Consider the following 24,112-nt stretch of genomic DNA (forward strand, 5'->3'; position numbering starts at 1 on the left):
GGGGGCACATGGGGTCTCTGGACACCATCCCCCCTGCAAGCAGAGGAAGGCCCATTACCTCACAGTCTTCTGCCTCCTGGCAGTCTGAGCGAGGTGACAGCCCGGTACTTGGGCTGTGTCACAGCATTTGCCTTCTGGCAGGCTATGAAGCTCCTCGGCAGGCCGAGCCCTGCGGGCCTCCACACTCCTGGCCCACAGGACACTCTCCTTCTCATGCAGTAAGCGGAGCGACCACCTCAGCATGGCTGCCTGCGGCTCCCTTCCTCCTCTGGGAAGACCTCTGATGACTCTGTGCCTGCGCCAGTGAGGCCTGAGTACTGCGGCTTTGACATCAGCTCGTACACAAACACACAGCTCCTATCACCGCACGGGTCTCGCCGCCGAGATTAAGGGAGCACCGAGCACTGGCACTGCCGCGCCGGCCTTGACCGCCTCACCGGCAACCACCGGCAGGGAGCAAGCTGGCCCCGCGAGGGCCCGGCGGCAGGCAGCCCGCGGGCGGCGGCCCTCACCGCCCCGCGTTGCCATGGCAGCGTACGGCGCGCGGGAAGGCCCAGTTCTCCCCGCCCCCGCAACGCAGGCGACCACCCGCCACGGCGCGCCCGGGCGCCCTATAGGGGCGGGGCGGGCGTAACGCGCTGCCCAGGCCCCGCAGCGATTGGGTGCCGCCTCTGGCGCGCGTGCGCCGCGGGCGGAAGGGTGCGCGCGCGGCGGCCGGTGGCGGGAGGCGGCAGCATGGCGGCGGAGCCGCCGCGGGAGGCGGTGTGGCCGGAGGGCGCGGGGGCCGAGGCGGGCTTTGTGCGTGCCGTGCTCTCGCTGCCCGAGAAGCCCGACACCACCGTGCGCTTCTTCGAGCGCGGCGACTACTACACGGTGCACGGCGCGGACGCGCGGCTGGCCGCCCGCGAGCTCTTCCGCACCCGCGCCGTCATCCGCCAGCTGGCGGGGGCAGCGGGTGGGTGCGGCGGGGCAGGCCGGGCTCGGGGGCTTGAGGGGCGGCGGGGGGCAGCCGTGCCGGGGCGGGCGGCGGGTTGGGCTCGCCCCCCCCCTCCCGGGACCTTGCTGCGGAGGGGCGGGCGGTGTCGGGTGGCCGGGAGGGAGCGGGAGGGCCGCCCGCGGCGAGGCGGCGGTGGGTGCCGGTACAGCAGCAAGGCAAGGCCTCCGGCGTGTCACTCGGGTCGGGACGCTGCGTGTTTTCGCGTTCCGTCGTGGCGTTTAGTGGCTTCCTTGGGCTTAAGTTCTCCGTGGCGTCGTTTTTCAAAGACGGGGACCGTGTCAGGGCGCGAGGTGCCGCGGCTCTGCGTCACGGTGTAGCTGCTGGCCGGTGTTGCCGAGGGTACCTGCTGCTGCTCGCTGCGCTGGTGAACGTGGAAGGGAGATGCTAGGAGGTCTCTGGATTTTAACCTCCGCTGTGAGTCATTGCGGCTTGGAAGCAAGCGTAACTGCATGCAAATCTTTCTTCCTCAGCCTCTCGCAGCTTTGAAATGATAATTAGTGGCCATTCTGAGTAGGATGCGTGTGGCAGATGTGGGTGTACAAACGTGGGAAGGTAGCTACAGCAGAAAGCAGGGTTCTGAGTATACACTTCTCGTCACGTCAGCTCATACTGCAGGACTGTCAGATGTGGGCAGTTAGTTGAAGACAACAGGTTGCATAGGCTAACAGCAGTTAATAACGTTTTTCCAGGGCATTGGTAGATTTCCATTTGTGAAAATGATTGCATGATATTTTCTGTGATAACTGAGGACGGGGCTCATACGCTTCTATAGTGCAGGTGATAGGCAAACAATGCTAACATCACGCTTGACTAACGATGGCCTGCAGATGTAAATAACATTTAATTATGTATTGCATAAGATTTTCTCTTCCATCCACCCCCTGTTGCTTTTTATTTATCTCTTGGTATAAGACGGTGGAGCTTGCAGATGTTAAATTTATCTCGATGCTCTTACATCTATCTTGTCAGAAGAGGCAAACCTTAGTATTATCTTTAATCTCGAGGAACATGATGTTGCAAAGTTATTGGCTCACACGTCGCAAAATAAAGCTGTTTATTATGAATGAATTTTTTGTGTGTGTGTGCAGTGGCATTAAAAGAGAATGACATTCTCATATGCTTTTTACTTTCTATTGCAAGTGATTAGCTAATATGTAAAAAAAGCCAAAAAAACCCCAACCCTTCCCCAAAACCACAAAAAAACCCTCACAAAAAAACAACTTGTGGAGAAGTTGTAGAGCTTGATCGTTTCAAGCGTAGAATTTGATGTTTTCCAGACTAGAAACACATGCATGAGTATTATTTTTGTGTTCCGTTTAAAAGTGATCATTTCACAGATGTAAGCCTGTGAGTATCAGCTCTGGTTTTAAAACCTTTAAAGCCTTATCTAGCATATCCAATTAAAAGTCAGCATAAAACTACATTTTTTGCTTTCAGGATGATTTCAAAGCACACATCAGCTTCAGCTGCCACCCACCCCCTGCTAGTGTATTACATAGTCTCAGCTAAAAAAAGAAAAATTATGTATTGTTGGGCAGTTCTGCACTGGAAAGAGAACCTAATTATGTGGAATTAGTTTTTTACCTGCCTCCAAAAAAGTCTTACTAGAGATTTGAGGAAAGAAGAGGAAGGAAAATGCAAAAATGCTATTTAAAATAAACCTGTAAGTTCTTATGGGTGTGGAGACTTTTGTTTAACATCTTTCATGTAAAGGGAGGAAGAGCCTCAAATGTGATGAAGGCATGCTACTGAAAAGAGGGATTTGATAATCCCTATCTATTGCTTGTGCTTACTTTATACGTCATCTAGCTCTCATGTATCTGACACCAGTCTGAGTTAATTCCACTTGCGGATCTGGCAGAAAACTTAACGTACTCACCCAAAACCCCAATTTGGTTAGTAGGGGCATTATCTTATTGTGTGAGTAGGCTGCTGCCAGAGGTGGCACGGGAGGTAGAAGTGGTATTGCTTCTATTGGCAGCCGTACAGAATTAAATTTGTTCAACTGTATCATCTGCCTGCAGCCTTACAGGAACAGGAGCAAGAAGTTTGTCAGTTAGGCACTTTCTAAGTTAGGTTTTAATGTAAACTTTTAAACTTTTTTGAGAATATGTTGTTTTTACAGTATATATTGTGATAAAAGGGAAATGTCTTGGCACGTGTGTCTTGCCATCTTCTGAGTGCGAACAGGGTGATGGTCTGTTCTGTCAACAGAAGTGGCTCATCCAGGAAAGAAAAGATGTTATCCAGAAGGAAAACCTGTAGCAGGCTGTCTCCACTCATTAGATTAAAATGTGTGAAAGATTAATTAGAAAACCAAATCAAGAATATTCTAAGGAGAGGGGAAGGGTGAGAGGAACAGATTTCTTTGTATATACGTACGTATAGGTTTAGTGAAATTTGGAAATGAACATTGTTTTTATTTGGGTATGGAGTATGCTTTCTTCATTCTTAATATTAACCAGTTGAATGTTGTGGTTTTGTGTTGTTTCATGGATTTTACATGTTTACTCCTTTGATATTAGAACACTGTTGTTCCTGAAGGCTGTTCTTGGGGATTTTGATTACAGAAAATAAAGTTTATAAACAAATTCAGGTGTATCAGAATTTTCTTTTTTCCTTTTTTGTAGGAACTCAGAAGCTTGAGAGTGTTGTGCTTAGTAAAATGAACTTTGAATCTTTTGTGAGAGATCTGCTTCTGGTTCGTCATTACAGAGTTGAAGTTTACAAGAACAAAGCAGGGAGTAAATCTATCAAAGAAAATGACTGGTATTTAGCATACAAGGTACAATTTTCAATCTCTCTTTATAATTGTGAGATGAAAGAAAAATAAATATCACTTTTTCCTGAGCCCCTCAGTTTGGAGTTTTGGGATTTTCAGGGACTGACATTGGTGGTATGATGGTAAATCATGCGGTCTGTTATATATCCCTGTATTTTCTATTGCTCTAAGGCTGGAAGAGCTTGCTCTGTATCTTTGCCATAGGTTGGGAAATAAAGGAAACCTGAAGTAGTTCACTTTGTGTAGATGATATGTGAAATTTTAATGGTTAAAAAAATAGAACAGCTGTATGCTTTATATTAATGGACTGTTCAGTACTTAGTTTTATCAGTTGTTGTCCTTTTTAAAGAAAAAAAAAGTCTGTGTGTATATACACACTCTTTACAAGTATATTTCTTTTCTAAATAGGGTTCTCCAGGAAATCTTGCCCAGTTTGAGGAAGTTCTCTTTGCCAACAATGATATGTCAACGGCCATTGGGGTTGTGGGGGTTAAGCTGTCTACTACTGATGGACAAAGAGTAGTAGGAGTGGGGTATGTCGACACTACGCTGAGAAAATTGAGTGTCTGTGAGTTTCCAGATAATGATCAGTTCTCAAACCTTGAAGCTCTACTGGTTCAACTAGGACCGAAGGAGTGTGTGCTACCAGGAGGAGAGACTGCAGGAGAGATGGGAAAACTACGACAAGTAAGGGAACCATTGTGGTTTACAGTTAGACAAACCTTTGTCTAAAAAGCTGTGTTCTAGCTTATGAGCTAGGCTCCATGATTTATGGAAAAATGAAGGAGCAATATGTTAACTTGAAGTTTTGATTTACACATCCAAAATGTATTATTTGTCTGTTGATTCACTTGCATTTTAATCAGTAAAAGTGGTTCTAAGGGTAAAATCTTGTCTCTCATTCTTCTCTCTGCAACCTAGCAGGAAATGAATATCTCTCAGGGTTTGCTTCTGTGTGATGAACATCTGTCCCCTGAATATTGAAAGTAATTGATAACTCTGTGTTTATGAACGACAGGTCATTCAGAGGGGAGGAATCCTGATTACAGACAGGAAGAAGGCGGATTTCACAACAAAAGATATTGTTCAGGATCTTAATCGCTTGTTAAAATCAAAAAAAGAAGAACAAATGAATAGTGCAGCATTGCCAGAGATGGAAAAGCAGGTACAATGTTTAATGTGCTCCTGTTGTTTAGAAGCAGAGTGGTGTGTGCACCTGTTGTGCAATCTCCTCTATCCTGTTGAGCTGATCTCCTCTATCCTCACTGGTCCTGTTTTATACTGGATTCCCACACTTCTGGGAAAGTATATTGTACAACCCGTGGTATATTAAGCTACATTCTTGCTGAAGTGTTTGCAGTTCTGTTCAGCTTGAGTCTGTGTCAAAGTTGGAAAAAAATGAGAAAACCCTTCACTTACAGTAGTAAACTCTGGTAAGCAAATAGACTGTGCACAAGAGGTGCTTCCTATTCATAATCTATCTAGCCTAAGGACTGAAATACAATACTTTGATTATTTTGCATGAGAGGAAAATTGGTATTTGAAAACAAAGTAATGTTTATGGTAATATTTTTGTGTTTTGTATCATCTTATGGCTCAAGCATACGATTTAGTGCCTGCATGTGAACTGAACATGTTTGTTCTCAGCTGCAAACAAGAGGTAGTTTGCTTGCGATAAACATGTTTTAAAATGCCCTTCACTGCTGATGTTCACTGCAGGTGTAAGGTACAGAGTTTTTCTCCCTTAATTTGTGATTTCATAACAGGTTAAGTGTTTTATGTGTGTTGCAGCTGAACAAGTCAGTCATGCTCCTGCCTCTCTTTTGTGCTGGCACTAGCGTTTGTAACGCCATGCAGTGAGTCAGATCAGATCCTTGTTCTGGCTGAAAACTAACCCTGAAACCATGTCCTGAGATGATTCATGATATCTCATTTATCTGCAATAACTTGTTTGTGTTCCTGAGCCAGAAACATCTTGATAACAGCTTTGGAAAGCTGGCGGGCCGTGCACTTCACACTTTGTTTATCAGATTATGCAAACGTCTAGTTCGTTGTTCTTGCACCTGCCTAGAAAGATGCTGCAGTGCCATAGAATATCCCTGTGAAAATGAAGTCTTGTCAAACAGGATGAGTCTGTCATAGCTCTGCTGGAATTGGCATGGCTCAAAGTATTCCCCGATTGTAATTTTCTAGGCGCATTTATCAAATAGTCCCCAATTCAGGAGTGTTTCTAACTAGAATGTGGTGTGTTTTGTTTTGGTTTTTTTTTTAAAAAACTTCAGGTTGCTGTTTCGTCTTTGTCGGCCATTATCAAGTTTCTAGAGTTGCTGTCAGATGAATCTAATTTTGGACAATTTGAACTGACTACCTTTGATCTTAGTCAATATATGGTTCTAGATAATGCAGCTGTTCAAGCCCTCAACCTTTTTCAGGTAAGAAATGCACACTTGAATTGGTAAGTGTTTTGCAATATACTTGTTTAGCTGCTTGATAAGTAGCCTGCCCAATCGCAACTCCCCAGATCCTGATTCATGGCAACTTCTACATTTTAGCTTTGTTTTCAGCTACTCCTGTACAGCATGTGTTTTAAACGCTGTTAGCCACTGTTACCACCTTTTTTGGTTTTATTTTTTGTTAGCTTACTTTTGACGTAGAAGAGAAGATCATCAAGGAGGTAGGAAGTAGCCACAAACAACGGTCTGTGTGGAATGCGGATATGGGAAGAGCCATAGAAGTACCTCATGGTTGTAGCTGCTGAGGAATCTGGCTAAGCAGTGGGGGGAATGCTTGCTCTTTCCTTGGTTTTAGTCGGAGAAGTCCACATCTCCATTGGCAGGAGCAGACTTGGGGTCTGGGAGGGGAGGAGAGTTCTGTAGTCTTGTGGTATGATAGGGAACTCCAAAGCACAGTTGCTTTATACAGTAGTGCTGTTTTGGGGAAAAAGAATAGAATTAGATAGTGTTAGGGGAACAGGAAGCATATGGCAGGAGCACTGGTGGTGGTGGAAAGGGAGGGCTGGCTGCAGCAGGCAGGGCAGTGACCAGGACAGTACTTAAGAACATTCTGAAAGCACCGTGGCATGCTAACTGGCCAGTGTCAATTTTACTTTTTACACACATTTTCTACAAATCCAAGCAGGTTACCAGTCTCCTCCATTCCTCCCACCACATCTGTTTTTCTGCTCTGCCCCTTTCTATAGTTGTAGGAAAATGTGGACTCAAAGTGGTGTATTGTATCAGCTTTTCTCTGTTGTTTTCATGTTAGTAAACCCTGCTTAGTGATCTTTTCTTGGAGCTAATCCACTTTAGTTTCAGATTTATCGGAAGAAATCGCACATATGATCCGCTGTTTAGCTTAGGGGGGTTTCTGGAAGAAAAAAGAGGGTATATTCAGCATCTGAGCTGGTTAACCGTGGAGAGAGATGTTCTGATTTTTTTTTTTTCCCTTCTCTATTTCCTGATTCTGTGCCACTGCATAGGGAATGGAGCAAGAATTATATCTCCTTTCAAGCCTATGGAGGTGTTGTAGGAAGTTCAACACTCTCTTGGCTACATCCCTGTATAAGTCCTTGCAGGTGTGACACGTTTTGTGATAGGAGGTGCACTGCTGTGTCTGTCTTTAGGGGCTGTTGTGAGCTTTGGGACAAGGGGTTTGCCGTGTAGCAAGAAGCTGTGTTGTTGCCTGTGTGGCAGGCTGTCTGTAGGGAGGTTTTTGGGCAGGCACTAGAGCAAAGGCAAAATATTTTATAATTTGAGTTGCTTTTTGTGGTATGTAGGTAAAGTTCTTATGATGCAGCAGATGCAGTTGACTGTATGAAACTGTAGCCTTCCAACCTGGATGTGCTGAAGTAGGTTATTCGTGTATAATATATGTAGTCTGTGACACTTTCTTGGATTCAGAAGTTTTTAATATATAATACTGTCCAGAATACTGAAAATAGGCACATCCTATTAGATTTTCCAGGGGTTAAATGTGTCAGTATACCTTCTCACTGCATTCTTTTCCTGTTGTGGTGAAGCTAGTTCTACATCCCAGTTGTTTACAGGCATCCAGACCTGCTCCTCGTTGAATGCTTGCCTGCTCTTTTAATTGCAGGTGTTCTTGGATAGAGAGGATTGAGATTTTCATTTCAAAGCTAAGAGTTGAAACAAGCTTGTTGCTGTTTTTCAATGTTAAACAAAATTTTTGCTTTCTAGCTGTTTGTGCAAAAACCAAATAAACCCCAAAGAAAAATGCCCAAAAGGCTGTCTTGAGTCCACTTAATATTAAACCTAAATTGTAGATAGTAAACTATAATCTGAGCAGAGTAAGTTTAGAGATGTTTAGAGTACTCCTGAGATGATCTGGGGAAGCTTGAGAGAATTTGGATAACTGGTTTTTCCAATTGCCTCATTCTGTTGTGTCCCCGTGCCACTCCCCCTCCCCAGCACCCCGCAAAGATCTCCAACCAAAACCCTTCAACCCAAGTCCTGTTTCTTGCTGTTTTTTTTGATGGACAGGACCCCTACTTTTTAACCTTATGAAAGGCAAACTAGCAAATATCTGTGTAGATTTCCACTTTTCCTATTCAAAGGGCAAACTGCCCAGTACCTAGGTTCGTTTCTAACTTTCTTGTGCAGTCAGGGTTAGTTTCAAAATAGCCAAACCTATTCCTCGCTTGCCATGTTCCATGGACCAGAGTGTAAGTGCTTTAATGCTGTGCTGTTTCATTTGCCTTTTTTGATGGGTGCCAAGTGGAATGCAGAAAAAAAGACTGATCTGTTCCTAGGTAGCAAAGTTGAGTGGCATTCAGTGGGTGTCAATAAACGTCACTAACTTTTTTTTTTCCCTTCTCCTTTCCCCTCCTTCCTTTCCAGAGTTCTGTGGAAAATGCTAATACTGCACAGTCTCTAGCTGGTTTACTAAATAAATGCAGAACCCCTCAAGGACAAAGACTAGTTAATCAGTGGATCAAACAACCACTTATGGACAAGAATAGAATTGAAGAAAGGTAACAGTATTATGTGTTTGATAGACTTACACAAGTTAGTAACTATTTTACAGAAGGCTCTTTCTTTTTAAGCACAAAAGTACTATAACCAAGAAATAATGGTCGTTGGAGGTTTTTGTATGCCTGTAACACATTGTAGATAAGCAGAGCAGAAAATATTTTTTCCCGAGATGCAAATTGACAGGTTACTGTTAGATTAAATAATTTTTACAATTACGACATTTTAAAGAGGAGGTATGATATGTTTAGGTGATTCATGCTACAGGCTAAGGCAGTGTAGCAGCCACTTCCTAACTACTACTCATACTGCAAATACTCAGTCTGTATAATAGTATTTTGATGTTACTTCCAGTTTACCAATTAAAAAAAAAATCTACAAAACACCCAAACAATTAAGTAGTAGTGACCTCTTCCTATTTCCAGGAAAAAACCTACCTTTGATTGCAGTGGGTCACTCTTATCATATCTTACCTAGATATTGTGGCCCAAATACAAGTGGTCTTTTTCTTCCTTGCGCTTTCGTACTGCTGCCTGTCACCATGCGCCTGCCCTAGCAGTAGATAGCAGTATCAGTCGACACAAAGCCTTAGAGAATCTGGCAAATCTCTGCTGGGAACATACAGATAATTCTCAGTCCTTCAGAAAGGAAAGCTGCAAAGGCCATATTCCTACTGTGTGTGTTTATTCCTTGATTATGTTCACTGTGCAAACAAAAGTTACATTTTTTTTTAAACTCATGCTAAATATAGCTATATTCTTATAATCTAAAACCAAACTTCATGCAACTCAAGTGTTCAGCAGGTTAATGCATTGCAAAATGTACGTTAATGTGTATCTTGACAAAGAAGAGGCCAGAAAACTGAATTTAACTTTGATGCCTTCTCTAGGGCTTATATTTCAGATAAGGCATTACAGGTATGTCTGTATATTATGTCGGGCTTTAGCATAGATCACTACTACCAAAAAAATTTTGGCTTGGGCATGCTGATATTTAAAGAAGTTATGCAAAGAGTAGTTTTCTCTCTAGATTTCTGGAGACTGAGTTATTCTGCTTCTCTTCAACAAATTTTTCTGCTTTTTCTAATAATTTGCAGAATGATGGCTAGTAACTTGATCAGAGCCCACTTAGAAATATTACTAATGTGACACTGAAATATTTGTCCCCAGGTTTATTGAATACTGTATCTTACTCTTGCGTGTGTTACAAGAGCTTTCATCATTACCTACCCAGGATCATCTACTTCTGTCAGTTTTGGATCCTAAGGTCTGAGCCAACTTTAATTTTATGGTTATGTTGGTTTTAAGATCTTGAAAGTTATTACTCCCTTTTGTAGTTTTCTTATGTCAAAGTAAACAGTGGAAATTTTAACTGTCCTACAAGTTTGGAAGAGAGACGGTGTTTTCTTTACAACACTGGGGTTAAATTATAGGCAGAAAATGTAGCTTGACCTGTTTTGTAGGGTTACGATCGTCTCTGCGTTTTGTGTTGCGATTCTGTATGGCTAATGTTGACTGCATTTAGGAAAAGCTGTATTAAAGGAGGAGGGAAGTAATTAAGTTAAGAGTTAAGCTCTTGGTGAAGCTTGTAAAGGTTGGTGTATCCAAGTGTTACGAGGTTGAAAGAGGTCTGGTGATAACCTCCTGTATCTTGCCCAGCCACAGAATCATCGGATCTGTAATTTGTTAAAAGTAGTTTGTTTTAACCTGTATTTACGGACACTGAAATATTATAGTCATACTTCTTCAGTTTATTCTGCAGCATAGCTAGGCCTGTCTGAATGCATCTTGCTTTCAAGTACTACTTTGATTAATTTAATTCTTTAGGATAAAAGCAATGTATTATACTCGTAAGCTGTTGGTGTGCCATCCTCCTCATCTTAATGCTTTTCAAAGTGTGTAGGACTGTTCTTTTCTTAATCCAAAGGAACAAGCATAATAAGAGAAACTGTTAGTGGGACTGATGAGATGTATTGACAGATTCAAATATCTTTTGAAAGATACGCAGTTGCCGAGGTATTTTCTATATGCTTTACAGTATATTGTGGCTGTGTTAAGAATTACAAACTATAATTTAGAATATATATAGGTGGTTTGAGAAGGAAATATCTGGACTGATGTTCCTTTACATTTTCTTTGTAGTCAAGGGGAGTTACTGATTATTTCTTAGCTTGAAGTGTGCCGTGTTAAAAGACACCATTTAACACTAACCAGTGCAGAACTCTTCAAACTAGGCTGAACTACCCAAGTTGGACTGATGTTAGATGACAAAGTTTTGAAGTAAGCCTGTTGTTTTGCTTATACAGGAGGTATTTTGACTTAACTTTTATTCCAGTACCGTAGAATTGGATGTCTGACTGTTTATTTAAAAAAACTTTTTTAAAAAAAGTTAGACTCTTGTAACCCTCTGCTAAGACCTGTAGGTGGTGCAAGTCATCTTTTGGAGCTAAATGGATCAACTTCTTTCAGTAGTTTGTAACCTGCAATGTGTTGTTAACATTTATGGATAAGTACAACACAACTGTTACATCACTAGTCCATATTAACGATCGATACAGTAACAGCACAAATTAATGTACATAGTGCACATGCTTCAGATAAAATAATGTTTATCTACTGGAACAGCTCCTAATGAGAACTAAGAAAACAGCGGTTCCTGATACTTGCCTGTCTTGAAAGACTTGGGGTTCTGCCCATGTCTGGCTGGTTTTTCATGATTAAAAAAATAATTATCAGTCATTATACAAGATACAGCCCTACTTCTCCCATGTGGTGTGTTCAGAAGGCAAGTACATGAGGTTCTTGCTTCTTGCCTTATAGTCAGCATATTTCTGAAATTAAAATGTAGTTGCAGAGACAGGAAGTCCAAATACATATATTAATTGCATAACATAAGTGACTGTAATACAGCAAGTAACTTCAGTATGTAATGTTTATTTCTCAGATACTGGAAAGTCTGAGAAACGTGGCAGAATAAAAATAGTGCTTGTTCTGTTATGCCCCGAGAAAGGAACTTGTGCTGAATATATTTAATTTTTTTCTATATTGGGGGGGAAGTCTGTCTGACATTTGTGCATAGAACAAATACAAGATTCCAGCTGACCTTTTTAGTCCTCTGTGCATACTGTGGCCAAACCTCTTATATGTCTCTGCCCAGTAGTAGAAGAGGTGCGGGAGTCTCAGTTCCAGAGGAGTTACAGGCTGCACGCTAACGTCACTTGTTCTGAGTCAAGCCTGTTTTGAGCTTTTCTCTTGTGTTCCTAAATACTGCGCCACGTTGGGGGCCAAATTGTAGAAACCAGTCCTCTCTCTAGCAGAGTCAGAAAGTAATAGATTTAGGAAACTTGAGGTGAATCAATGGCTAGCAGGGTAAAATTTCCAAGTGTGTAGAACATTCTCATGAATCAGTTGTGAATGACAATTGACGTAGCAGCTTGCTTAAAAATGAAGAAAAAAGCAACTTGTTGCTAGCTAGTGTAGGCAGGCTTGAATGCCTTAAAGGGCTTTATTTAGTAATAATTTAACCGAACATACGCTTTCTCTAGCAGATAAATGGAGGGACAGAGTGGGATAATGCATATGCGGTAGCTCAGAAGCCGTGTGCCTGGGGGCTCGTCTCAGGTGCAGACGAATACACCGCATGGGTGAGAAGCGGCCAGGGGAAATGAGAAGTCCGTGTGCCTTGCGGGCCTGTGATCTCCCTCGGATCGCAGAAATGAGATCGAGCAACGGGAGTGCTGTAGCGCACGCTCTTTACGAAGGCTGGGCGGGGAAGATGGCGGGGTTGCGTTTCTGCAGAGGTATGGCCTGAATGCGCAGAGCTGCAGAGGGTCCAGCGGGCCTATCAAGAGCTTATGGATCAGGATTACGGGACAGCAAGGCGGGGGGCATTACAGTGAGCATCTGCAGCACGCCTGCCCCATCACGATGAAGAAGTGGACAAAGCCGCCTTGAGACAACAGGAAGAAACATGGCTCCAGGAGAGCCCTGGCTCTCTTGGAGGACTTGACCGCCCCGGCACCTGCTGGAGGAAAGCATGGTAGTTGCATCTTTGCACGTGCTGGCAGGCAAATCAGCAGTGTGTCCTTGCAGTAAAGGGTGACCACGCGCTGGGCTCCCCTAGTAAGAGCAGGTTAAGGAACGTGATTGTTCACAATCTGCTTGGTGGCTGTGAGGCTGCGTCTGGAGCGCTGTATCCAGCGTGGGGCTTTGCAGTACAGGCAGGTGGACAAACAGGAGCCGGTCCAGCAGAAGGCCACTGAGCGGGATCGTGGGCTGCAGCACGTGGTGTGGGAGGAGAGGCTGAGGGAGCTGGGTTTGTAGCCTGGAGAAGCGAGGACTAAGGGGCAGACCTAACTGCTGGTTTCAGCTGCCTGGTGGGTGGGAGTCATAGAGAAGGTGAAGCCAGGCCCTTCTTGTAAGGGCACAGCAAAAGCATGAGACAAAACCAATGCCAGCTTCACCAAAGGACCCTCCAGCTGGATATAAAGAAAGAAGTCATCACCATGAGGCTGGTCAGACTCTGGAACATGTGCTGAGAGAGATGGAGGGATCTCTGTTCTTGTTCAGTATTCAACTGAGATTAGCCTTGATTTGAGCAAGGACTGGAACTAGAGGCCTTGAGTTCCCTTCCAACGTAAATTGTTCTGCGATAGGTTTTCACCACTTTTGTGTTCTTTTCTAATCTGCAGCTGTCCCTGCAAAGCATTGCAGATAGGCTTTGTGGCTTCTGTCATTCTGGTTAGCAGCTCTGGAAAGACCTTCAGTACTTTCCGAGTACAGGTCAGTACTTCTCCACAGCAACAGACTGATTTCGGGCAGTTAAATTAGTAGGTGGTGGCCTGCGTCCTCAGGGAGGGGAGAATGTGACCAACTTGGAGGTTTGTCTAAATGGCTTAATTAAAATGCACTTTAAATGCTGGGAGTGCCCCTAATGCCTGTAAAGAAGCTTTTGAAATACAGGCTGAATCTGAGCTAGTTGGAAGACAGAAATGTGATTTGTTATTGCCATGCAGATCATGACGCAATAAATACTTCGCACGAAAGAAGTTGTCGTTGCAGTGACATGAAAATGGTGTTGACTTCCCAGTAAGCCTCTAGAAATGTTAGAAAAATGTGTCATTCCAAAAGTTATCATCTCTAAGAAATGTTTGGAGCTTGAAGCTCTCAAGGCTTCTTTTCTAACCCTCTCCCCTCCCTTCACCTATGTTTATGATTTGCAAAACTACTAGATAACCTGTGTTTTCATTTGGGTTTGCTTGTAAAACTGGGATTGACAGTGAGTGCTGTCTAGAAATGTTAAACAAAAGCTCTACTAATCAAGCCCATGTCAAACAGGCCACGTCTTTAGGTGGGAATTTCCATTAAAATCCCAGGCACTTGAAACCTATTAAAAAGCTTAGATTCCTGTGTTGCAAGAGACTTATTTTTAGTTTTCTTGTTTGAGGGGAGGGAACAGGAGGATGTAAATAAGCTGAAAAAAGACTCCTTTCATGGCACCTTCAGGTGTGGGAAAGACAGTGTTGCTGTTTGAGCTGGAGAAGTGCCTAAAAGCTGTTTGTATTCTGCATGTTATCCAAATCATTTGTCTTCTAGGTCAAGGATCAGCAATCAGTGTTGCAAATCTGTAAATTATAGGTGGCATTCAGTGGTGCAGCACTGGAGCAGGTAGTCATAATACCTCCTAGTTGATACTTCCAGCTCGCCAACTTCATCCTGACAAGTCCTCACTTGGTGCAAAATAAATAGAAGGATTAAGCTTTCAGTTCGTTTCTTTTGCATTTGAATTTTGAGGCTCAAGGGAAATGAAAATTAAACTAAAATTTGGTTGAAACATCAAATTGGTTATCAGATTTTTAAGAAATAAACAAATTGCTATTTATTTAGGGAGATGTGAATCTGTAGCTGCCATACTATTCTTTTGCTCTTGGCCTGCCAAAAGGAGGTGGGTAGTAATTACTGCAGTAGTTAAATTTTACTTAGAATCTGTGTTTAATTATTCAGGATTTTTTTTAAAATCACAGACATAAGTTAATGAAGTTTCCGGTTAAAGAGTGTGACCATATGAAAACTTTTATTATGTATGTGTGCAAAGCTCTCTGATTAGTGACCACCAAGGATACTGTGACAAATTTGAACATTTTATACAGGAATATGGTATATCCTCTGTGAAAGAACAGTGAACATATTAACGTTTCTGCTCTGTTTAATTTATATCCACAAACATTAGAAAGTGCAACGGAAGCTCTTGGCAAGATAATTTTGTCTTGACTTGTAATTTAATTTCATTTATCATGTGTAAGGGTTGTAAAAGTCTTTAATGTTTTGTTTACATACAGTTTTGAGTTTCTCCTCTGTACCGAATGAATGCAAATGAAGAAATATTTGTTTTTTACAGCAAAGAAATAGAACTTGTTCAGTATGCTCTTAGTCTGCACTAGTTTAAGGAAATGCACAGGTTAGCAATTTAAAAGAGTATTAGTGTTGATGGAGCGTAATAAACTTAACCTCTTAATTTTAATAATGTATGGAAACTTGCAACTTACAAAAAATAATAATGGAAATACCTTTCCTCAGCTGTCTCTAGTCTTTGAAGACCATGCAGTAATATTGTTTTATCGCTGGATCCTAAAATGCTGTATTTAATTAAAAAGGAAGATGGCACAAAACCTCCGCAGTGTGAGGCATTATGCTGAGAAGCAGCCTTAGCTGCTTTCCGTCTTCGGTTTCTCTGCAAGGTTTTGGGTGGGGCGGTTTCACTATATGGAGTTTACGAACTTGCCCATGACTGTACAGAACTTGATGAGTTCTTGCTCTGCTGTCTCCATTGTTCTTTGTTACCATATAAGAAATGGAGGTTTATTAGTAATTCTTAAAAGATGGGCATTTGTTTTCCAGAAGCCTAAATACTATGTTGATAGAATGGCAATGTTAAAAAAAAAAAAAAGTATTGTGAAACTGGTTGTTCTTGTCTTTATTTAAATTAGAATATTTTTGTCTTCATGTCCTTGACACTTGCTCACACTAGCTGTTCTGTATGTAGGATTTCCTTGGTCTTCAGTGGTCGGAATTCAGTGTGAAGGTTTTTTGGTTTTGACTCTTATGCATCACGCAGCAACCTGTGACATTGAGTTGTTTAATAGTTGGCTGACACTGTCTGTAACTATTTAAATCAAAAGGTGTAGTCATGCGTCCCTGACCGTGGATTGTCACCAGTTCCCTTGTTATTGGCATTGGCACTAGTGTTCATGTAGCTGCTTGGTTCATCTTTTGATGGGGAATTTAGCATGCTAAAATAATCAAGGGTGTAATGTTGTATAGCATCTAATCCAGTAAAACTAGGCAGTTGCCAAAAGGGGCAATCCCAGTTCTGGCCTTCAGCGCCTGCTGCTCCCCTTTTTTGGTCTCATAGCTACAGAATAATTTGGTTTGGCTTGTTCACCTGGTGAAAACTAATCCATGAAAAAGTGAGGAAAGTTGCCATCTAAAACTAATCCTTTTGCTCCTCTGCAGCTGGTCCATGACCTGCTATCATCATAAACATGAGAAGATTAACATCTTCTTAAATGCAGACCAAGCAATACCAAAAGCCTGTTCTTCACATTTAATGATCTGACTTGTAAGTGTTTGCTTTCTCTTGGTATCTTGACTTTTTTAGAGCTTACGCTAATTAATTTATACTGTGAATTGGATTATCAAACTTGCTACAGGAGGATAAATTGGATATCTGCCTATCCTCGAATTGGAAAAGTGTCTGAATCTGTGGAATGGAGCTGTTGAGTACCATTGCTCAATAAACCTGCTGCCTTTGACAAATTCACTATGAAGATGCTACTTGAATATTTTTTAGCTCCTACAGAAGACAGACTATGGAAATTTTATGAAAAATAATGTATGTATGGAAATAAATTAATAAATCAAGTCTCTTGTAACATTGGGAAGACAGAAAATATGTCTGTGTCAAAGTGTTTAGGAGATACTTCGGGAATCTTGTGTTATGACATATCCTCTTATCACTTTTACCTGTAAAGTTCCTTGAGGGTAAGAGACTCTTTAGTCCAGCAAGATTGTGCTGGGTTTTTGAGGTGGGAGAGGACTTGCTGTGTAAAACATCTTATATTCAAAATTCAACTTTGCTGATGGATCTTCTGTATGTTTTTTTTCTTCAATAAGCGTGCATGTTTAAAAGTTGGGAACAGTGTTTATCATTCTGTGAAGTAGCAGGTTGCTACAAGGTGAGAATTTTCCCTTTTTATCCTAGCTCCTCTTTTGTGGAGCCACTTAATTCTTTAAGGGTAATAATTTATTATTTCTTAACTGAGAATGAGGAGTGGTAAATCAAATCTAAATAGTGCTATTACATAAAATTCCAGTCTGAATGGCAGTTCTCAGTAATAATTAAAAAATAAAACTTACTCTTATTTGGGAAACATAACTTTCGGGAAACATAAGTGAAGGTTTATTTTCCTTTTCTATAACTTGGATATAACAACTGACTGTTACTGTAAGTAATATACCCAGGCTGTGGAATGAGAAATAAAGGACACTTGGTATTGGTTTTATCTGCGACTGGGGTGATCGTGTAGGTGTAGGTTGGATGCACAGGTGCATGAAAGTTTTATTAGAATATAGACAGGAACAATACTTTTGCTTTAAATGTTTTAATATTTTCAGGACCCAAGTCCCTTAGAGCAGGGCTGGTCTGCTGTGGGAGCACGGAGTAGTCCCAACCGTCTCAGTGAACCATCGGTAGGAGCTGGTGAGAGGGAGATGCTGGAGGCCTCTTTGGGTCCCTGCTGCAGGGCATAGGTGTCCTTCTGTCCTATCTGGAGAGAAACAGTGGGACCCTTGACAAGCTGTGGTCATCGCCTGCCTGTAGAAATGCTCCTGAAGATCCCTCTCCCTGTTGCTCTGAAACACAGCTTGCAGCCTGCGGCTCTTGGCCGTGTGACGAGACCGGTGTGTGATAGTACCATCAGGAGCACTGCCAGCCTTGCCTTATAAATGAAGAAAAAAAATGTTTCCTTTCTGCTTCTTTTACTTTTCATCATAGGGAATTTGTGTGCATGCCTCAGAGCCTTGCAGTTCTTCGCTTTGACAGGCTTCCTGGCTAGAGGAGGCACAGCGAGCTCTGCCTGTGTGCTGCTGCTTTATTTGCACATGCTTCAGAGTGGTGCCAGGCACTCCCTTCCCTCAGGGTCTAAAAATACTGCTGTTGCAGCAGTCTGCTTCAGGAGCAAGATCTTAATTGCATGAAGTGGTACCTTGCTGGCAAGGATAAGACCCAAGATTTTATTTTTCTGCTGAAGAATTGTTTTCTTCTTTACCTTGCCGAATCTGCTGGGGTTGGAAAATGTTTAAACACTTGTGCAAAAATAGCAAATTATTGGTAACCTATTTCAGAATAAATAAGACTACAATAAGTATTTTTGGGGAAGAAAACATTGTATTGGAGTTAACGATGCTTTTTCTGAGAATCCCATTTTATGTTTGTTTTTTTTTTATTCTGAGCTCATTAGCTTGCAACCTCACAGTCAATATGTAACAGCTTCCAAAGCTTTGCTTGATTGTTACAGAAAATAGTTATTTTGTGCCTGGTACCCCTGATGTAATCTCAGGGCTTCAATTTACTATCTCTAGTCTTTGACATAATACTCAAATGGTATATGCAGGAGTTCATGTAGGGTGGGAAAGAGCCTGTTGCTTTCCTGATACATATTAATTTTATGTTATATAAATGTAACTGATGTAGAGGAGTGAACTCTGATTATTTGGAAGAATGAATGCATTTATTGAATTTAAAAATTCATCTGTAAGTGGACCGTTCTGAGGTTGTAAATGTCCAATATTGTTTTCATGGCAGGACGGTTTGGGGACTAATTAGGAAAATTAGAAAAGGCAGGAGACTGATGTTTGGATGAGGCTTTCTTTTATGTTACTTAATATTTCAGGTTAAACAGCAGGGAGCCTGATGTGGAGCGCTTTTGTCCGGCTGCTTAGGAGCACACTTTGTGTACCCAGTGCTCTGGAAGTGTGCGCAGTGTGATTTCTGTGGCTCCTCGGGGGTCTAAAGCTGCCCTTCAAACCTTGGACTGTGCATCACAAGGGACTGCTTCAGTAGAGCCGCAAGAAATAGTCAGCATATTCATGATTGCTTCAAGTTATACGTTTGAGATTAAAAGACAGTAGTAGCAAGTTTAATCCAAAGACCTGCCCTGTAATAGTGGAATGAAGGCCCATTTCTAGTACTAAATACATCCTGAGGGCATCGGGTATTTGCCTGGAGATCCCTTGATTGAGTTCACTTCTGACTTGAGGGAGAAAGAATGGCAGGGTGGAGAAGAGCAGCAGGTAGCAATACTACCTCACGCTTTTTGCGGTGGCAGTGCTGGTTTCCTCCAGCTTAGAAGTGTTTGTGGGACTGTGGCTTGAGGGCATAATTTCCTAGCCAGCTTAAACCAACATCAAGATACAACTGAGCTTGTCCGCAGCTGGCAGAGCCACCCCAGAGCGAGCTAATTCAGGGGAGCCTCGCTGGTGGCAAGCTAACACAGCTACAGCAAATGAAGGTGGGTGTTTAAGGAGAGGGCTGCTACTGGGAGCACGACCTTCAGTGTCAGCCTGGGGTGTCTGCAGCTGCCTTTACCAGACTACAGGTTGTTCTTCCTCCATGCCTCGTGGCTTGCCTGCGTAAAGAGCAGGACAGCTTTCATGCCGTACCACTGAGCCAGGTCGTGCTTGGTCTCTGTGACTTTTTTGTTTCTGCAGAGGAAAAGTTTTGAAACTCCCTGTTTGGGTCTAGAACTGGGAATCATTGCAAAATCTTTTAAGAAGCTGGGAAGGTCATCAGAGGATTGCTATAATTTTACTGGGATGACAGCGTTGTCTTTAAGAACACAAACATTACAGGTAAATTGTAAGATGCATCACTGTGGGGCTGTTTGTTCCTGGTTTGCTGTTTCTGTTATCTACCCTATTATACAATATCGCTTCATTGCTAGAAGTCTGTAATTTCACATCCCGCACATAAAACAGTAATGTACTTTAAATTCTGAGGATGTATTTGGACGTGGTTGCACTCCTTCACTGTCGCCTTGAAAGCTTTGCTATTTAGGCAAGCTGCGTCTTTTAGTTTAGCTCTTTCTTTTTTTAGGTTGTAACTGGTTTTCGGGGGGGAAGCTGTGAAGTCATTTGATATTACAGAAGCATTTATAGCATGTTCTTAACTGAAACTTTGTGCTAGCAGGCTAAGAAGAAATGATAATGGGTTGCGCGGTTTGGGCAAGAGCAGGTGGGAAACAGCAGAAGAACTTGAGCCATTTAGTGTGGAGGGGAATACACGTGAAGGTGCAGGCTGCTTCTGTGGCAGACAGTAGGAAGAAGCCTTGCTTACCTGGGCGCAAGCCTCTCGCACAGGCCTGGCGGAATTGGCTGGGTTGTTTCTGAACTACAGGCCCATGTGCGTGCATGCATGTTTGGGAGAGCTGAACGAGAGCTTACTCAGATGAGCAACTTGTGACACTCACTCAAACATAACGTTTTGGACCCTAACGATATTGTAGGGCCCAGTTGTACCAATTTCACTAAAATAACAGAAAGATTTTGACCCCTTACTTGGGATATTCTCTCTCATGTGTAAACTGTGCTAGAGAGGTATGTATACAACTCATCCAGAGAGCAATGTTCAGAGTTGTTGATGAAAAAAAAAAAAACTGGATTCAAATCTTGTGTCTTCAAAGTTCTGGAAGAACTGGTGCTTATGGTGAGTCCCTTGCAAGGCTGCTGCTGCCGCTTGGGTCAATATTGCCACCAGCTGGAGGCTCGCTGCCAGAAATCAGAGCAACTTCTGTCTGCGCGCTGTTGTCAGAAACCACTTGGTGTGAGCTGAGTGTGTAAGCGGAGTGGGGGATTGAGAAGCGGTGTTAAGCCTGTGGTGTATGCATAAAATAAAATGGCTTTTGATGGTATTAGTCTCTCTAATGCTGCTGGTTGCTTATTCTTTAGGTTTTGTGTTATTTTTATTTTAAATTGTTTACAAAGATTGCTCCAGTTTCATAAGAAAGCCTTTTGTGCATAACTAAGCACTTCCAAAAGCGTGTGTGGGTTGTCTAGATCTTTTGCGTTGTTATTTCTTTGTGCTTGTCTGAGAAATTTTGAATGTTATTTTTATAAATGCATATAACAACTCTGATTGTATTGGGCAAAATGACCTGGGGTGGTCAGTGTGATTTTTATGCTGCTAAGATGTGTGCTGGAGTAAAGTCATTCTCAATATCAGGCTTCAGATCTCTGATTTAGGCTCCTGTGTACCCATCTTAGGTGTCTGTCTTAATACTTCAAAGGCTGTAAAGCATACCGGGATTCTTTGTCATGAAAAGAACTTTGCAAATTTAAGGTGATATTTACTGCTTACCTGAGGCGGTGACAACTGGACTTCGGCTGATTTTTGGGAGGGAGAAGATGTTTGTCTAGGGAACGATTGGGTCACAAGGGAGAAGTTTATAAAGGGAGCTTAGGACAGTGCCTTGCTTATTTCTGGAAAACACAAATGCTGGTATTAATCAACTACAGCAACTTGCTCTAGTGTGGACTTCCTCCAGGGTGTTAAAATCCCAAGTGCTTTGTGTGGAAAAGAAGACCCAATTAGAACAGGTAGGATGGTGGCTTGGCTTTGCCCGCTCTCCTGTTGAAGAGGCAGTACCCGAGGCTGTAGTTTATTACGTTATTCTGGTAATTTCTATAGGATTAGAAGAGTTCATCAGTTTAATATGTCTGGGTTAAGCGTGTCCAGGGAAGGTTTACCTCGGCTACATTGGTTTAAGAAGAGATCTGAGTTTGAAAGAAACCTGAGGGAAATCAAAAATAATGGTATATGAAGTGTTTTCCACTTTCCTCTATATAAAGGAAATATGAAATTAAACTGGTACAACTGTGCATATTCTGAAACTTTTGTGGTGAGATGAAAGTTTCAGCGTATCTTAAAGCAGTTCTTAGTATGCTGCTTTTGTAAGTGGTGTTTCTCTGTTAAAATTCTCTATAATCAAGGTGAACAGTTGGACAGAAAAGTTCATCTTATCCTGCAGTCATAGAAAACATTTAGAGGGCGGAGAATACAAATGTATGCTCTTCAGAAGTCTCGGATGTTGTACAGTCAGGGGAGTTACAACCTTTAAGATCTTCTTAAAAGTAAGTCAGCTTCTCCTGTAAAAGAGTGCATTCTTAATTTGATTTCAGTGTTAACACTTTTTTCCTTGTGTCATGTAGAATTTTTAGTTAGTACAGTTTTTCCCCATGAAAATGTCTACCAGAATTTGGGATTTTAAGCTACTACTCTGTAGTAGTAATCAAATATATATATTACTCATTATTAAATATATATATATTACTGATTATATATGGATCCAAGTTTCAGAATATGATTAAAAAACCAGAATCCTTCTGAGTAGAGGTGCTTGGAGGAAGCGTTCTCCTTCCAGCACGCACAGAGAGGCGCAGAACTGCCCAGGGTTTTGCAGGATGTCGGTAAAGGAGAGATTAAAACCTGGGTGATTTATAACTCAGCTTGTCGTACAGCTTGCTGGTTTGTTACGTTTTTTTTTGTGCTGACTGATCCTGCTCAGGCATTAAAAATATTCTATTCATTCTAACTCTGGTCTTTTATTTTAATCTGTTAGTTTAGTTATTATTTCTACAGACAGAATTCTTTTCATCCTTCTATGAAATTTCTGTACAAATCAGGCTTGATTAATGCTTTCCCGTTAACTTAAACTCCTATATCTAGCTCTGTAAAAGCCTAGAAATATAATTAAACCTTCCTGACAACCTCTGTGTTGCGGCAGTATTGAGTGCAATAACCTTAAAATCATGATGAAGAATGCTGCATAGACGTAGTGAAGGAAGAAGCAATCTTTTCTGATGTCAAATGAGATGTAAACCTCGGTGGAACGGAACCATTGTGATGAGACTTGGGAAAGCGTGTGCCATTTATTAGATTGAAAACAGATTTTTGGTGTCTTTTTTTGGTGTGGAGTGTTAGTCTGTTAATAGTAGGGCCGAGAAATGCCTCTTATCAACAATAAAACACGGGAAAGGATAAAATGCTTTCAATTGGGTTACGGAATATCCAACAGAAACTTGGACATAGGTGTGGGGTTTTTTTCTCTCCCTTTTGCTCTCAAAGCACGCTAAGCCTAATGTTACTTGTTACTGCACTTCAAAGCTGATAAATAGCCGTGGTTTTGAATAGCAGGAAAAAAAGGGGGTTATAATTTCCAAGTTCAAGAAAAGTACTTGTGTTGGTTTTCAGTTATATTAGTTGAAATATTGTTTGCTGTGTTTGTGGTTTAATTTGCAAATTAAATAACCGTCTTGAAACAAAGATTTCATTTATGTTCTAGTGTGGTTTCACTAGTTATAATTGTTTCTGAAATCTTGACTGTGGTGCCTTAGATCTGTGGTGGAAAGTTTTGCCTTCTTTTTCTTTCCCTTTTGGCTCTGCGGCAGAAACAAGTTATCCAGTGTTGTCAGCTGTTGTTTGATTACGCTTTCATGGATTTTTTTATTTGTTTCTCTTTGTATTTTCTTTTTTTGTTTCCTCAGTTGAAAACAGTTATGTTAAAAACAACCTGTCATTTGATTTCATTATTACTTGTGAGCATTAGGCATGGCTTATAGTTGCATTATCTTAACGTAGCCCTTTCTATTCAGCAACCTTGTATGTATTCTTACCATACAGGAAATTGTTATGCAAAATGTGGCATGAACACAAACCTTATATTCGTGGTTGGCAAATATGGGGCAGGGGGAAGATAGAACAGTACTAGGAAGGTCATGAGATGTTAGTCTAATTAGCATGCTTTTGGCAGAGGAAAATTGTATCATGCTGATCTGAGAACTCTTTGAACTTGTCATTGTTGTGGACAAAAGAGGAAAAAAAAAAGAATAAATTAGAGCTTTCAAAACGCCTTTGACAAGTTCTTATCCAAGAGGCAGTTGAACAAGCTGAGGGAGTCGTGGGATGAAAGTGAAGGGTTTGTTTGTGTAAAAGGCACAAGCAAAAAAAAAAAAAAAAGGCTTTAATCTTGGCAAAGGTAAGCTCAAGAGTCTAGAAGCTGCACTTGAGATACTCTCTAATGATTAGGATAGCAGCTGGCTAGTAGGTACTGACACTTTTATAGGTGACACAAGTAACGAGCAAGAGCTTCTAATGAAAACCAAAACAGCCCGACTGATTGGACAGAACAAGGATGGTTTGGATTTTAATGAGAATAAGTATAAAGCAACGTGTATAGAAAGAAAGAATGTAATCTGCCTGTGTCTTACAGAGCTTTACATGGATTCAGAAAGG

At 41.7% G+C, this 24,112-nt stretch overlaps 1 protein-coding gene across 5 annotated transcripts in view; it reads left to right on the forward strand.

Moving 5' to 3' along the window:
* The first annotated feature begins 704 nt into the window (after positions 1-704).
* MSH2 (mutS homolog 2) overlaps positions 705-24,112 on the forward strand; it is a 55,206-nt gene continuing 31,798 nt past the window's right edge. For 3 of the 5 annotated variants that reach the window (XM_075147317.1, XM_075147315.1, XM_075147319.1), the window contains exons 1-6: positions 705-955; positions 3,628-3,782; positions 4,188-4,466; positions 4,798-4,944; positions 6,062-6,211; positions 8,636-8,769. In XM_075147317.1, the coding sequence (XP_075003418.1) occupies positions 736-955; positions 3,628-3,782; positions 4,188-4,466; positions 4,798-4,944; positions 6,062-6,211; positions 8,636-8,769 (1,085 nt within the window). In that variant the 5' untranslated portion in view covers positions 705-735. Of the gene's footprint in view, positions 956-1,078; positions 1,412-3,627; positions 3,783-4,187; positions 4,467-4,797; positions 4,945-6,061; positions 6,212-8,635; positions 8,770-24,112 lie in introns of those variants that run through there. The other 2 variants (XM_075147318.1, XM_075147316.1) reach the window with 2 other exon arrangements.

This window comes from Calonectris borealis, chromosome 3 (assembly GCF_964195595.1).
Source record: "Calonectris borealis chromosome 3, bCalBor7.hap1.2, whole genome shotgun sequence".
NCBI lineage: Eukaryota > Metazoa > Chordata > Aves > Procellariiformes > Procellariidae > Calonectris > Calonectris borealis.